Source organism: Panonychus citri, unplaced genomic scaffold (genome assembly GCF_014898815.1).
Source record: "Panonychus citri isolate SS breed McGregor unplaced genomic scaffold, ASM1489881v1 Contig00140, whole genome shotgun sequence".
In the NCBI taxonomy this organism is placed as follows: domain Eukaryota; kingdom Metazoa; phylum Arthropoda; class Arachnida; order Trombidiformes; family Tetranychidae; genus Panonychus; species Panonychus citri.
Window position 1 is genome coordinate 498,335 of NW_026515545.1, and position 16,910 is coordinate 515,244.

The following is a 16,910-nucleotide window of genomic DNA, read 5'->3' on the forward strand; positions in this document are numbered from 1 at the left end:
AAATTGACTTACAACTTATCATCATTAGCCAACACCCTCTTAACAATTTAACTCTTTCATCTTCTTATCGCCAACAACAACATCATCATCATCATCATCTTGTTGTTGTTGTTGATTTTTTTTTTACCCACAGAACAGGATTGGCCACATATCATAATTATCATCATCGCCATTATTATTAATCGTGATACCATTTTGAGCTTCATTCATTTATTTCCAATTGTTTACGCCTTTCGAACGTCATTTCAACTTCTAACATATTAAAACCCTTTCACATCACGAAGAGAAGCAAAAAAACCTAAAGTTAGCCCTTGATCATCATATCATCATCTTCCTCTTCATCCTCCCTGATCATCATCCCAATTCCTGTGGTTACCTTTGATTCCTAACGAAACCAAAGCCTCAAGGCGATTTATTTTTTTCTGTTATTGTTGTTGTTGTTTTTTTTTCTTCATCTTCTCAGATTCCAGAAACATCTAATCATAATTATATACATTTAACACTAAATTTGATATTTACAATCAACAATCAAGATAATTGAACAATGCCAACCACAAGAAATTAACAACAATCAATAAACATTTCTTTTTTTTTAATACTCAAACTTGTACTACGATTGATATTCAATCGCCTCTCATTGTATCTAATTTTTTTTTACTATTTTTGTCTTAAATCAAATTTCCCTTTTCGTAGATGACCTTAATTGTAAAAAGAAAATGATTTAGATTTTTGATTTTGATTTTGATTGAAAGTATTAATATAAGCTCCATAGAAAATTTAATTACTTTCTGGAAAGTTTATCGAAACGTTCAAACGATTTTCATCTATTCCTAGGTAACGATTGATGATAGAGAGAAAAAATCGAATTAATTTTTTTTTCTCTCCAAACATATTAACCTTGATTATAACTAAACCTATTCAAGGTAGTTAATTTAAGTTAGTTAATCATCACATGGTTGGTCCCTAACAATCAACCTTGAGAAAACTTTTCAAATCAAATTAAAACTTACGCCTTACAATTTGGTAATATTATTAATGAACATTAATCATCTCCATAGATATTTACATAAGATTCTCAATGTTAATTGTTATCGAAATCACTCTAGAGGTTGGTCACAATTAGAATAATAATAATGTCATTTAATTGTCTTTTAATTGTTCAATCAGTTAAGATCTTGACCTCTTCATCTTGGATAATTATAAATCCAATTTAATCAGTAATTAATCTGATACAGTGTTCACACTTTCAACAATCGTCACAATTTAGTTATGATCAATTGTGTTTAATCATTTTGTTTCACTGTTTAAATTATTATTGATTGATTGTCGTGGTAATTAACTTGGGAGAGTTAATTAAATATTGATTTCCAGGTAAATTTAGCCTTGTCTTTTTTTTCAACCAACTCTTTAATTGTTGCTGCCACAATTTAATAACAATCGACTAATTATCTAATCATTTAGATCTTCATTTTTTACAATTACAAAATTTAATAGAAAACTCGATTTGCTTAATCATTAAAATTAAAGTTAACAATCAAAACTCATAACTAGTTAACCATTAAAATATCAATGGTCAATCTAATGATTATCATCAGTGATAATTTATGACCAAAAATCAATTAAATCAATCAATCAAATGAAATTAAATCATTGAAAAGTTAATTAACCAAGAAAGTTAATTGTGGCTAAAATGGTTAAGAAAATCTAATCAATGATTAAACATCAATAAATTTTGATTTTCTTACAACAATCAAGGTTAAATAAATATGAATAATAATGAAAAAAAAACAATTGGAGGATCAAAAAGATCAATCAAATTGTTAAGAATTAAAAAAATCTAATCGAATGTGGGATTTAATTGTTATGGAAAATTTCCCATTGACTTTTTTAACAATGAGATTTAAATCCATTCATATTAAAAATCATATGATGATCACAATTAAACTCTACCCCCTTTTTGCAACAATTAACTTTCAATTGTAATAACCATATTTAGATTATCATCATAATTACATAAGAATTGATTGTTTACTTTTTACTTTCTACTCAACTAGGAACTTTTAATTTCTTAAGTTCCACTTTCATTGGGCGTGATTAAGACGATCGCTTAAATAATAGTCATTACAATTATGTTAATTGTTGTTTAACGATGATCATCTTAGATGAGATTTTAATTCACTAGAAAACTTTTTAATAACATTCGTGCCTATGGGTAAATACAACAATCGTTTTCCAAGGATTCGATTTGATTAAAGTGCTAATGTTTTTTTACTTCTTCTATTATGTTAATCAATGAAAGTTTTGATAATAATTGCAACAATCATAATAATAATGAATTAAATTAACACAATTATACATATATCGATTGTTCCTGGACGGAAAGTCAGATCAAAAAGCTGATTAGCTCAGTTTGTTTGAAAAATTCTGCACTTTTAAATGGCCAAAAAGTTTCCCCACCGAAATGTACCACTTTTCCGACTTTGGGAGGCCACTACTCATCAACGGCTCCACGGGAAAGTTTCAAACAAAAACGAAACAAAACTTTCACATTTTCTCTGTAAAATTGCGAAGAAAAAAAACCAACCCAATGGCCTACAAGCAATAAAGAGTCAAAAGTAGGGATATTTTGTTGTACGCACTGTATTTTTCATAATTCTAACTATTAATTTAACTTTGAGAAATAAGATATCAAAATTTGATTGCAACCTTCTTTCCGAATAGGTTAGTTGTAATTTCTTTGGTTTAATTGGTTGGTTATTGAGAATGGACGATGAATTTGCTATGATTCGAGCTCGAAGACTTGAGCAACTTCAACTGCAACATTCTGAAAGTTCAAAGGTTTGATTTTGTTTTTTTTTCTTTCTCTCTTTTCATTTGGTTCATTTTTCTAATTTGAAAGTTAATTTGAAAGCGTAATGACAAGGAGCTGGTACATAAATAGCTCCCTTGATAAAAAGAGAAGTAAATGCGAAATAATAATAAAGATGACACAGTTTATATGCCAAAGATTGATGATGAATGGGTTTCCAGCCTGTATCGTCAGCGATCATGTTGAACATTGTTGGATTAACTGTGCCAAATCTAACGGATTGACTGACCAAATAGAAATCGTATCTCTCCTTTAGAAATAGAATCGAGCATTGACGCGCTTGTTAAATTTAAATATATACATTGGTTTTCCTATTGTCATGACCAAACATCTACAAAATTTGATCAAGATCTTATCAAAGGTACAACTTTTATGGCCGAAAAAGTTTCGCGTTACTTAATTGTCACCCAGTACAAAAATATCATCAATATTAATCAAGTTTAAAAATCATCCAACTTATATTTTAAATTTGTCATAAAATTGCTTGACATTTCGTCATTATTTTGATGATAATCTACTCTTGAATACCAGGTAGTTGTTTCACTATTGGTACTACAAACGAAAGCGCTAACAGAATGACCTCTTCAGGACGTATCTCGATAAGTATTAAAGCCAAGCATCATTACATTTTTAGGCTTGTATTGGCAAAAAGTAAAAAAATAAGATCACAATTAAATAAACGGTAAATGTATCATCAAAGATGTTCAATAATAATATCGGAATAACTAAAGCCCAAGCCTTGGCACCCATTTTAACGGACATTTGTACAACCAATTTTGTAGCAACCGCTAATTGATTTAAAAGGTTTCAGACTCAGTGATTCCCGTCAATAGACAAAATTCTGGAGGGATAATATTCTTATTCATTCCACCTCGTTGCTGGCGATCGGTTGGTCGAACCATAAGTAAAGGTTGATGTTCATCTTTAACTTGCTGCTGATATTGTTCAAGATAATAATCTCGAAGTGAATTGACTCCCCTCTTCGCTCAAAAGTATATGTTCTTGGATTTTTATCGAAAATAACATCATCAATTCGATAGGTTTTCGAGTTGTAATTTGTCATAACAATAATACCGGCAAGTTCACGACGACTTTTCTCCTTTAACTGATTTCTATCCGTTCGATAGATTCTGACCAAAATATCGATAGCAGTTTCTCAGTGGATTATTTTATTCAAAACATTGGCCACCATCAGAATACCTTCATCGTGCTCTTTTATTGCGGTTAAAATTCCAGACCAAACTTCAACTTGATATTCGGGTATAAAAATAGAACCACTTTTGTCGAAAAATTTTTACCAATAGCAGACATCCTTAACATTGGAACCACCATCGAAAATGTAACAATTATTAAAATGTTCACGGTTCTGGTAAACTATCATGAATAATTTACCACGGAGTCGGGAGGCTTCAACAATCGGCTCAAAATCGATGTGGTAATCGTAAATTATCACATCTTTTGGTGCTGGTCTTTGGTGTGGAAGTGATTGCTATAAAGATGAACTGGTACACCAATTTCATTGGCTTTCGTAACTAACCTATCGGGTATCGTTCGAATTGGAGCTTCGGCTGGAAAATCTCTCGGTGGTCCTGATGTCGATCGTCGACTGGAAGTTGAACGTTCTGATGATCCACTACTTCTTCTTCCACGCGGTCTGCCTTCCATTCAACTAGAATAAGAAAAAAAACCAGAATAAAAATAAATTCGAAAATCTTAAATATTAATGAAAAAATTTGACAAAGTTTGAAACTCTGCAAATTTTTTCCAAGACGAAATGATCTTACATTAGATTGACCCATTTAGTGACCTTAAAACTGATGATTCGTCAAAATTTGATTCAAGGTTGATAAAAATTTCGAGGAAACAAATGAGTTTAATTCCCAAAGGTAAAACTTTCCAACGAAAAACGACAACCAGGGCCAAATTATGTTTCCGCCATTCTTATGAGATTCACTGGAGCTGAACTATTAGGTATCCACATAAGTAATGTCGTTTTAGCTTCCATTCACTCTTTGGGTAATTTCTTGAAAACTAACAATTAGTTAATGGTAAAAATTTTAGAATTGAAAGATCAATCACTAAAGCTACGAAATGATATAAAATATAGCGAAATCAAACTATTAATATTAATTTCGATAAATTATTATTGATCTAAATACACTTTTTATTTTGATATCAAATTTTCGAAGTGGCCTTTTAGAACCTTTAAAGGTCAGAAAATTGCGAAAATTAATTTAAATTGCAGAAAAAGTTTTAACTAATCTATGATATTTAGGATAATTTCCTCGAAAAGTTTTATCAAATTTAATTCGAAAATTAGGCAATTTTTATCATCTTTTTTTGCATTGATAAATCATATAAAAAAATTTTGGGAAAATCAAAATTTCATAATAAATTATCTCCTATGGAGTTTCACTGTTAAATCATTTCAAATATAATTTAATATAACGCAACGACCAAAGATCTACTCGACAGTTTACCTAAAAACAATGTGGGTGTTGGTTTTTCGGTTGGTGAGATCGCAGAAACGTCCAGATCCTCGATCGCTGGACTTGGTTTCCATTTAAAGTCTAGTCAAAATGAAGGGAATGATCAAAATGGTGTTGACAAACTTTTCGAAAGTGATCTGGTATTCAGTTCAAGTTGTATTGATAAATTACCAACGGTTGATAGTAAATCATCATTAACAACAAGAGTAAATCAAACAAAAGAATCAAATGAAAATGAACCATCAAATCAATTGGAACATGAAAAGTCACAAAAGAATCAATTGTCATCACTAAATGATACTCACCCAATCGATGTGCCAAAGACTGAATCTAGTTCCAAAAGTGCCAATCAAATTAGATTAACATCAACAATTAAAGATTCACCTGATTTATGGGTTAAATTTTAGAAACAGTCACTAGAAAAGTCTCTATGGGAAGAATCAATTATCAAAGAGGAAGATGATACACAATGTGAATCGTTTACTCAGTTGCGAAAAGAGAATCGACAAAAACCAGCTCATCATTTCAATCAACATCAATCAACATCATTGCCTGGTGCCAGCAATAGTCAATTATCATCACAATTAACCCCAAGCTCTATTAATCCATTAACCGATTCCAGAATCACCACCGATCCCGATGAATTCCTATTTGGACGAAACTGAACAATTCAGTTAAAAAAAACACCCTTACAACCCACACAACAATCAACATCACCATCACTCAATCAAAACCAACAATTAACCAACGATTTATCCCAAAAGGTAAATACAATTTCCCTTAATTTTAATCATCATCCTCATCTTTTTCTTGTCTAAACATTTAATTGTCAACTTCAATCTCTTATTATCCTAAAATTGTTTGAATAATTAAACTCCTCAAACTTGTGAGTCTATTAATTGTCCAGAAAAAAAATCTATTGGAAGTTAATCAAAACACAATTTCCTTAATTTTAACCATCATCCTCATAATAATAGTCAATTATCACAATTAACACCAAACTAACAGCAACCCATCTAAACTAAGATATGGTTCAATTTCAGAATCATCACCGATCCCAACGAATTCTCATTTACACCAATTGTCCAAGTTAATTAACTTTTCATTACTTTTAGTCGATTTCGTATTTACCTTTGTAACTAAACTTCAGTCTTGAGAAGTTGAGCTGTTCGACTCATTAATTTTAGGCCAAAAAGACGATCGGTGTCTACTTAAGGTTATCGAATGAATAAAACTCTGAACTCGAAAGTATCTGCTTTGAAAAAAATTCAAATTCATTTTTAATTAAATTTATTATCTCATTTTCTATAAGAATTTTAACTCGGAGTCTAAGCTACTTCTATTTCGTTCATCAATTTAGGCGAGTAAATTAATTACCATGTACTTTAGAAATACAAAGTTTTCACCGAAAAGAAAATCTATTTCAATTGATTGTTTGATCGTCCCAAGTCTGTTGGCTCGATTCTTATTCCAGAGTTGCCATCTATTGGATTAAATTAATTCAATTTCTTAAAAAAAAGTTTAATCATGTGAATTCAAATTGACCGGTTCATGAGCTTTTACTCAGGATCGCTATTTTAGTAGTTGGATTAGTTCAGACCTGAGAAATTTTTGGAAATCGTGTCCAAGTTTTTATTCATTAGTCTGTTGCATTAATATCGAGTTACCAATAATAACGACCAGCTATATCTCTTCAGCCTTAAGCTCTCATTTGTGTAATAAATACAGTCCTTGTCAAAATTTTCTAACTCATATCAACCAGAACTCGAGTTACAATCAACTGATTGTTGTGTTTAAACTTTTCACGAGAACTGAATCCTTATGATTGGAAACATTTCTTTCACAAAATCTGATCATTATCATTGCGAAGCTCATTCAAACTCACGATCCAAAAATCTGTCAATCAAAAACCAGAAATCACATAATAAACATCAATAAATAAACACAATTATTTGGGTTATTTACTCTCATTCACTGAAATTGTCACAATTACTTTTTTTCTGAGCAATTAAATTGCTTTTTGATTTGATTCTCTTGCTTTTCCCTTTTTTTAATAGTCCAATAATCCGTCATTATCAAAGAAATACATCAAATTAATCCTTGTATCTTGTGAACAATTACAACTCGTGATGAATGTTTTAATTGTTTACAATTAATCACAATCACTTGTTACGAATGCTGTGGCAATCGTTTCTCTGATTACAATAAATCAAGTTGATTATTTTAATTTTTCTCTTGGTATTGAGCCAATTGATTGTCATCATGAAACAATAATCTAGTTTATCAAGTAAACATGTAACATTTAAGAGACTAGATTGTATTAATAATAAGTTTCACTGATTGAGAATCAATAAACCAAAACTTGATTGAACTGATTAGAGAAATGAAATGACCATTACTGACCATTATTCAGAGAAATGATTCAAGTGCAGTTAATTGTTGCAATTTCACTTCTAATTAGCTTCTCATCTAATGTTCGGGTCAAGTTAATTGCCAGGCAAGAATCTAATTTTTTACTCTTAGTCTCAGATTAGAATCAATTTTTAATCAATGTAGATAATTGTAGTAATCAAGGGTTAGTGTATTTTCAGTTGAATCTATTAATAATAAATTGCTTAAGGTTGGATTAGTTGGTTAATCTACACTCTTGTTGTTATTATTATGAGAAAAGTTAATGAATCAGCTAATCAACGTTTGATTTAATCTAAATTGAAAACCAGTTCAATTTGTTTCGATAATAATTTGATGTTATTTTTTTTTATTTACTTGAACTAAATCAAAATTGAAACAGAAATTAAGCTTCCGCAATCAACGAAAAAAGGTAAAAAAATTATCACCATTTAGGTTCACAATTGATAATTATGATCAACAATCAAATGAGAATCACGAAATTAAATCAAACAATATCTTAACCTCATGCTGACTATCAACTTGGTAAAAAAAAAGGTAAATTTTTTCCCACCGTAAATGTAATTAGTTGATTGTTAGTGGAAATCATTTGGTTGGACCTTTAATCAGTTGAGTCCTTGACAATAATTAGCTGATTGTAATTGCTTATTAAATTCATGGTGATGATAATTATTAGCCTGGAATTGTAAGTACTCAAGGGATGAAGTCAACTGGATTGATTGGAAATCGGATCAACAGTTATGAACAATGAACATGATTAAGATGATAAACAAGTGAATTGATTTGATTTATGGTTTTTAATAAGGCAACAAATTTAATCACAATCAAGGAAGAAGATCAAGAAATCACAATGAAAGAAGATGATTGAACTTGATGGTTAAGAGAGAGAGAGAGAGAGAGAGAGAGAGGTCATCATTCCGGTGAGTTTCATTTTCCAATGAATTGTATTCAGATTCAACTTTTGTTATTCGCTTGATTGTTACAATCAACATCGCACCGTCAAAATTTTACACTTTTTGGCCACAAAAAAAGAATCGCCCTGTTTTCTGTTGACGTTTTCATCTCTCTCCATTTTCAGGTTTCCCTCTCTCTCTCTCTCTCTCTCCCTTTTACCTCTAACACTCACAAAACCCTCTCCACGCCTTACCCACCACTAACCTTATCCATCATCTTCTCATCCTCATCCTCCTCCTACTCCCGAGTCCTCATTGTACTTGTTTTGGTTCCTTTTACCTGTTAACTTGTCAGACAACATTTACAACAGTTACAGTGAACAGCTAATTGAGAAAACAATAACTTAAAGGAAGAGAAAGAGAAAGAGAAAGAGGAAGATAAAGAAAGAAAGAAAGAAAAAGAAAGGGAAGATCTGTCAGTTTTTTCTCCTTTCTTTTGCTTTGTTGTTGCTTTTTCCTTTTCTCCTTTTTTTCTGACTCATGATTGTTTTTTTTTCTTATTTCTCTCACCAATCTTTTGATAATCTTATTCTAATTAATTAACCAACTTTCTAATTGTGATCATCATTTAATTTCACTTTCAACCTGTTCAATTTGTTGATTTAATTGTTAGAAGGGAATAAAAATGTTCACCATTTCTCTAAACAATCACAACATTGGAAGTAAAATGTTGTGGATTCCCTCGGTTCTTATGTTGCTATTACATTGAGATCTTCACTCATCAATATCCAGTTAAATGGTTTCCTTTTTTAAATTGCTTGTGTCTGTTATCATTAATTATCGTCAAATTGTTGTTATGCTCAATACAATCAATTAACATCTCTACTTAATCCATTCAATTCTCTTCATTTCTTCTGTTTTCCTGTTAAGATATTTTTCCATTTGTGTTGTCAATGTTTCATCAAAATCTTGAAAAAGACTTGAAATTTAGTGAATCATCAACAACATAATTCGTATCCATTTTATTACTTAATCAATTGTTAATCTTGTGTTTTATTTCATTTACCAAGGATAGATTAATCTCACCACTTTGTTTTGATAAAAATTGTGACAATTAACTCCTTCTACATATCTTTCTAATTGTATGAAACAATCCAACTGATTACCATTGTTGCTCTCATATGGAGATTAGTTAATCTGATTCTCATTTGGGTTGGTTAAAAATCTCGCGTTTTATTTTTGTTAATCATCATTTTTTTGTCTTCTCTCTCATTCTCTCTCTGTGTGTGTGTGTTTCCATACATACACACAAACACTCATCATCTCTCACCAAGTCCAATGGAAATGTTGAAACTGATGAAAAGGTTCAAAATCAAATTTCTCTTCCTTTTTTCAATCGTAATTATCTGTCTTCTAATTGGATTATATTCAAATTTTATGAGCCCAAGTCCGATTCCTACTCATCCGATAAGTTATTCTGAATATAAATCATCACCTTCTCCCTACTTCCAACAACAACAACAACAACGGAAAACCTTTCATGGCGGTAAAAATGTTGACCCTCCACAAGAAGCAACTGAATATTTAGTCTATGATAATAGAGAATCAAATTACTCATTATTTCAAGGTAAGTTAATTAACTTCTATCTACATGATTGATTCTAGAAAATCATGAGAGAAAAAATAAATACTCGAGAGATTTTGTTTTCCTTTAAGAATCTTGTTTACCCTTTTCCAATAAGCACTTTTTATGAATGGATTTTTCTATTTACTTTCTATTCCATTAGTGTAATTTAGTTACCAATCACAAATACTTTTGATTAGAATCAATAATTAATCACAGTTCCAGACGAGAGATTTTTTTTATTTCTCATCAATAATAGAGAGAGAGAGAGAAACTCATAAATATTAACATTACATTTTCCTCATTTACATTTTCCTTTTTCTTTATCCAGATTCAAAGTGCATTACAATTAACAGTGAGAAGATTTCTGATGATCAGCTCATTTTAACGAGTAAACATTATGAGAATCTTAATTTTAAACCATCATTTCGTCTCTATTGGAATCAAACCTTTGAGAGAAGATACCTTGAGGCTAAAAAGGATCCATCAAGTGAACCACTTAAAATATTCATCATCCCCCATTCACACAATGATCCTGGTTGGTTGAAAACGTTTGAAAGTTATTATTTAACAACAACATCTAATATCTTGAATAATATGGTTGATCGATTGGATAAGTATCGGGATTTTACCTTCATGTGGACGGAAATATCATTTTTTGCTCGATGGTGGAAAGATTTATCTTCTACATCTACTGTTCGTCAAATGGTTAAAGATCAAATTGCCCGTGGACAATTGGAGATAACTACTGGTGGATGGGTTATGCCTGATGAAGCAATTGCCCATTATCATGCGATTATTGATCAACTAATTGAAGGTCATCAATGGTTAAAAGTCAATCTTGGCTTAGATTCACCGCCAAATAATAGTTGGTCTGTTGATCCATTTGGACACAGTGGTACTTATCCAACCTTTTTAAGCTCATCTGGGCTTCATCATATGGTCATCCAAAGGATTCATTTTGGATGGAGACAACGATTAGCTGAGAAACAAGCACTTGAATTTTGGTGGAAACAAGCAGCTGATTTTACTTATCCCCTTTTATCCTCATCCAAACCTCCACTTTGTCATGTTGCACCTTTTGCTTTGTACAATATAAAACATACCTGTGGACCTGAGAATGATGTTTGTTTGCAATTTGATTTTCGCCGGATTATGGGCGAAGCATCGGAATCTCGTTCTACTGTGATCTCGAATGAAAATGTCGATTCAAAGGCTCGACTTCTTCTCGGTCAATATGGTCGAACCGCATCTCTGTATACGCACAATGTTGCCCTCATACCTTTGGGTGATGACTTTAGATACGATCAGATGACCGAATGGGATCAACAGAGAGAAAATTTTGTCGCTCTCATGAATCATATCAACGATAATCCACAAAAGTTTAACTCGACTCAAATAACTTTTGGCACTTTAAGCGACTATTTCAACGAAGTCAAAACTCGAGGTTCTCGTAATCCAAAGGCTGCAATAAACTGGACTCTAGTGGGCGACTTTATGCCCTATGCTGATATTTATTCGGGAGCTGGACCATCTTACTGGACTGGATATTTTACTACGCGACCTTTTTGGAAATCACTCTCTCGATCATTGGAACATTATCTTCGAAGTGCTGAAATTTTATATTCCTTGGCTCGAACTATTAAGCTAAAAGATCGTAACAAAGGAATTGTTGAGAGATTCATTGAAGATTATAAATCTCTGACCACAGCTCGTCAAAATTTGGGTCTTTTCCAACATCATGATGCCATCACTGGAACATCGAAAGAGTTTGTTATGCAAGATTATGGTCTTCGACTTCATCAATCCATCGTTGAATCCTTCAGGGTCATGGTTCACGCTGTTCAATATCTAGTTTCTTCTCAGAAAGGAAATGTTCAATCGACTGTTTTTCCTTCATTCCTTTTCCCCACTGTACAACAATCTTCATGGGACTCACCGATAAATGATATTCCTCTTACGGTTCCTGATAAATCATCTCGAAAACTTGTCATCTTCAATAGCCATCCCAGAGAGATTCTGTTTCCCATTAGAATAAAATGTCGCCATGATGCTATCATTTTACATGATGCAGAAACAATGAAAACGATTCCTTTTCAAGTTTCCCAGTTTGGAACAGTAGTCTTAACTTGGATGACCGAGAATTTGAAATCATCTTCATGAGCCGATTACCAGCACTCTCATTGAAAACTTACCTTATCAAAATGCTACCAAGAGGACAAGATATTGCAGCAAAGTCTCAAGTTTTCATCTTAATGGATGATACTTCAAGTGAAACTCGATCTCTTGATTCAATGGAAGGTGATTCAACATTTCGATCGACTTTTGTGTTCCCCAAATTATTCAAAGATGATATTGAACTGACAACACCTCATTTAACTGTTCTATTTGACCGGTCAACTGGTTTTCCCAAACTTCTCAAAAGTTCATCGGGCTCATGGAGCCATTCAATGCACGTCAGTTTACACGCTTACAAATCTGTCCCCTTTCACTCTGGCGCCTACTTGTTTCAACCAACAGCGGATGATGACCTGGTCAATATTCATGACCGATTTCCAATCATTCGTCTTATTAAGGGTCCAACTATGTCCGAAGTGATTGTCTCTCACTCTTCCAGTATAATCATCACCTTCCGTGTTTATCATGACAAAGCTCCTATTGGTGCTGCTTTAGAAATTGATTTAAGTCTAAATATTGACAATTCAGAGTACAAAGATCGTGAGCTAATTATGAGAATCTCAACTGATTTAGATAATAAGGAAACTTCCTTGAACGGCAAAGAATATAGTCCAATATTTTACACTGATTCAAATGGATACCAAATGATTCGTCGAAAGTTTGTCAATGATGTCGGAATTCCTGCCAATTATTATCCAATGACATCAGCAGCTTATATCGAAGACACAACGAGCCGATTAACTGTATTAACATCTCACTCTCGAGGTGTCACAAGTCCATCTAAAGGTATTCTCGAAATGATGTTGGATCGTCGGACTCTTTACGATGATTATCGTGGTTTAGGCGAATCAATTGTCGATAATAAGTTGACGCGATCTAAATTTCTCCTTGTTGTGGAAAACTTACCACCTCTGATGGAAAAGTGACTCTCAAATCAACTTCACCTTCACCTTCAACTCAAGAGATTCCAAATTTATCTCAACTCTCGTTTCATTTGTTGACTGATTTAATTTATCCTCCAATTGTTTTCGCTGACGATGGAACCGAGGATAAATCATTAGCATCAAATTAACTTTCTTAAACAAACCAATGCCTTGTTATCTTCATCTAGTCAATATTAGATCGTTACCCCGAACAAATGATTTTGATAAACCCTCCGAATCAAATTTGTTAATTGTCCATCGACCAGGATTCACTTGTAAAATTGATAATCGTCAATTGTTTGAAAACAATCAACTTTGTCCAGTTGAAAAATCATCACTTGCATCAAGATTTACTCAACATCGGATAAAAAAGTTAACAGAAACAACATTAACTGGTCTCAAAGTGATTAAATCTGGTTTATCATTTGTTGATATATTACGATTAACACCAATGAGATTAGCAACTTTTATTATCCAATTTGCTTCTTCGTGATCCTCGAAAAATATAAATGGTACAACTAATTGAAAAGAATTATAAATTTTCACAAGTTTGCTCAATTATGAAAATAGATCATTACAAGTCCCGAACGATTAGAAAGTCAAGTTCGTTGTCCTGATTGGATCGCAATTAATATTCTGAAAAAAAAAACAAGCACAATCAATTCGTACCAACGATTACACTCAGTAAATTGCTACGAAACAAGCGATTCTCAGCTAATTAATGAGCTTGAAAATCTTCATTCTTTTTCTGATACAATCTGAATGTAGATAAATTGTCGAGCAATCAAATCACAATAGAAGAAATTTTCTTCTTTTCCTCTGGTCTTTTTTTCTAATTACAAAGTTTAATTCAAAATTACACACAAATTATTCAACCAATGTAATAATAACGATAATTGTCTCAACTGTAATTTTGGACTCTTGTTAATTGTAAAGTCTCAATTTAACCAATCTATTTATTGACTTATTTATATTAATCCAAATGTATCATTATCACTTGAACCATCCAAATCCCATTGGAAAATGTTTATTATTTATTAACAATTTAAATGATTAAATTTAATGAAAGCTAAATAACTGGAAAATTAAAATCATGTTCAACTAATTCAATTGCCAAGGTAACTAATTGTAAAATAAGATGATAATTAAAATCAATGCATATTACTGATCAATGTTTCATTCAATTTTATTTCAAATGATTGTTTGTTAACCACGAATAATTTAATTGTGATATAATATTAGTGATTACAAATTGAATGGTCATAAAAAGTATAATAGTTAGGGAATTTGGTTAACTGCCAAAACAATTAGTTTGGTAGTTAATTGATTCGTAGGTGGGAATAAAATTAAAGTTTACATTTTTTAAATTTATGGACAGAGTTGATTGTTGTGTTGAAATTATACTAATAGTAAAGGAGAATGTACACCAAATTTTAGTTTTGAGTTAAGAGTTGGAACTTTGTGTATTTGTAGGGCCAAAAATATGAAGTCCAAATATATTTATCTTTTTCTGATCTGATCAGTGGTTTTCGATAAAATCGAGTTCGAAGTTAAAACTTTAGGTCCTTTTTCTCAGCAACGATAGGTTTTAGATCATGAAATTTTATTTTATCGACAACTTTTCATGCTAACAGAAAATTTATTTTGTTTTGGTAAAAATATCCAAAGTGCTCCGACCCAATTCCGTTGTATTTAAATAAATGGACGGCGATTAGTCAAGTGTCAGAATGATCTGAAACTTATTTTGGGCTATCCTAGTATGGGTTAACATCGTGGATCAGACACTTTCATTTGATCAACAGTTTTACCGGAATGAAAGCCTTTGATCTTCAAGTTAATATCTCGAAACTACAATACGCAGATGTCTGAATAAGTCAAATCGCCGTCATTTAACCAAGACTATCAAATAATAGTTTTTTAAAGTTGATGATCTAGCTGCGACTTAGTAAATTAAAGTTATACTACATTCAAGTTATAAACACCCGAATGTTTTATGTTTGCTCGAATGAAATATTTCATCAAAATTGTCAAACTATTTATAGCAAAAGTGACTGTGTTTAAGGCAAAAAACTGTGCTTCTGGTAGTGGTTGAAATGACGGCGTTTGACTTGTTCGACATCTGAAGCGTAAACCAGTTTCGGAAGAATAACCTTGAAATCAAAACCTCATTCGGCTAAAACTTTGTTGATCAAATGATAACTCGATCACGATGTTAACCCATAGAATAACCTCAAGAAAGATTTCGAATCATTCTCATTTATGAGCAATCATAAATCCATTAAATACAACAGGGTAAATGCCGGAACACTGAATTTTGAAAACAAATAAGAACTGTTGAGGCATGGTGTCGATAAATAAGGCTAAAGATAAAACTTCATTGCTGACAAAACAATTCGTTTCGGTATCAACTGATCGATCGAAAACAATGTAAATATGTTTACATTTTTATTTTGGACAGAGTTGAACTGTTAACTTAAATTATACTAATAGTAAATCTAGTGATGAATTGCACTCGAAATTGACCAAGGGATAAGAATATGAGATGAATACTTTTCTGTAAAGAAAACGGATGAAAATTCAATGAAAAAACTGAGATTAAGTTGATCTAATAATAAATGTAAAAGTTCATCAAACACGGAAATAGGAACAGTCAAATTTCACTAATCAGTTAATTGCAATTGGACACAAAATATGAATTCAATTAACTTCCATGGAAATATAACCAAGAAATTTTGAAAAACAATTAAATCAAATCTTAGGCTTGTATTCACCAGAGATTAAGCTTAACTCTGAGATCAAATCAGTTGAGTTCAACAGCTTGTTTCACCAATTAAAGGATGAAGACCATTTAAATAGGGAATTCCGCCTAGACATAGAAATAAAATCAGATATCATCAAATAGATAATTTTTCTGGAAAATTCAGTTTTGAAGTTATTTTTCTGAAAAAAATCATCGTTTGGGAGATGTCCGGAAAAAACACTCGTTGAATAGGATAAGCTAACTGGCTTAATTGAAAGCTTGATACCTTTTGTGAACAACTTTTTCTAGTGTATTTTTTTATGATATAAATGATTAATTCAATTAAGAAATTGTCCCTAAAAGGTCGTGTTTTTGTCTTTTTTCCCTATTTTTTCATTTTTATCCCTAATTTTTAATTAATTTTTTCCTACGATCATCAAACATAACAACAGTTACAACAATAAAAATTATTTCTCTTTAGAAAAAACAGTTAATTTGAAGTGGATGAATTAATTAATTGTTTATGGAAAAGATTGAAATTAAGATTGATTTCAAACAATTAACAAGTTATATGATTACACTGATCAAGTTTTCTAAATATCTTTGTTGAGCTTTTCTGTGAAAAAAATCTTCTTTACATAGCGAAATTGTAGAAAAATAATAGAGCAATATGATATAAACAATTCATTAAAAAATTCGGAAAAATGAGTTAGATTAGAAAAAGAAAAAAGTCAAATCAAAATTTAATCTTGACTTTCTCTTGATTCTAAGATCAATTGATTTAA

The 16,910-nt window shown here is 31.5% G+C and overlaps 1 protein-coding gene and 1 pseudogene across 1 annotated transcript; one reads left to right on the forward strand and one right to left on the reverse strand.

The window, feature by feature from the left end:
- Positions 1 to 1,590: 1,590 nt before the first annotated feature.
- LOC128394862 (piwi-like protein 1) lies at positions 1,591 to 4,668 on the reverse strand (annotated as a pseudogene).
- Positions 4,669 to 9,550: 4,882 nt separating this feature from the next.
- On the forward strand, positions 9,551 to 14,553 carry LOC128394607 (alpha-mannosidase 2-like). Its single transcript, XM_053354952.1, is given in 5 exon segments — positions 9,551 to 10,287; positions 10,616 to 12,385; positions 12,388 to 13,383; positions 13,386 to 13,523; positions 13,526 to 14,553. Coding segments are annotated over 5 exon segments (3,546 nt in total). The 5' UTR covers positions 9,551 to 9,998; the 3' UTR covers positions 13,879 to 14,553.
- Positions 14,554 to 16,910: the final 2,357 nt, after the last annotated feature.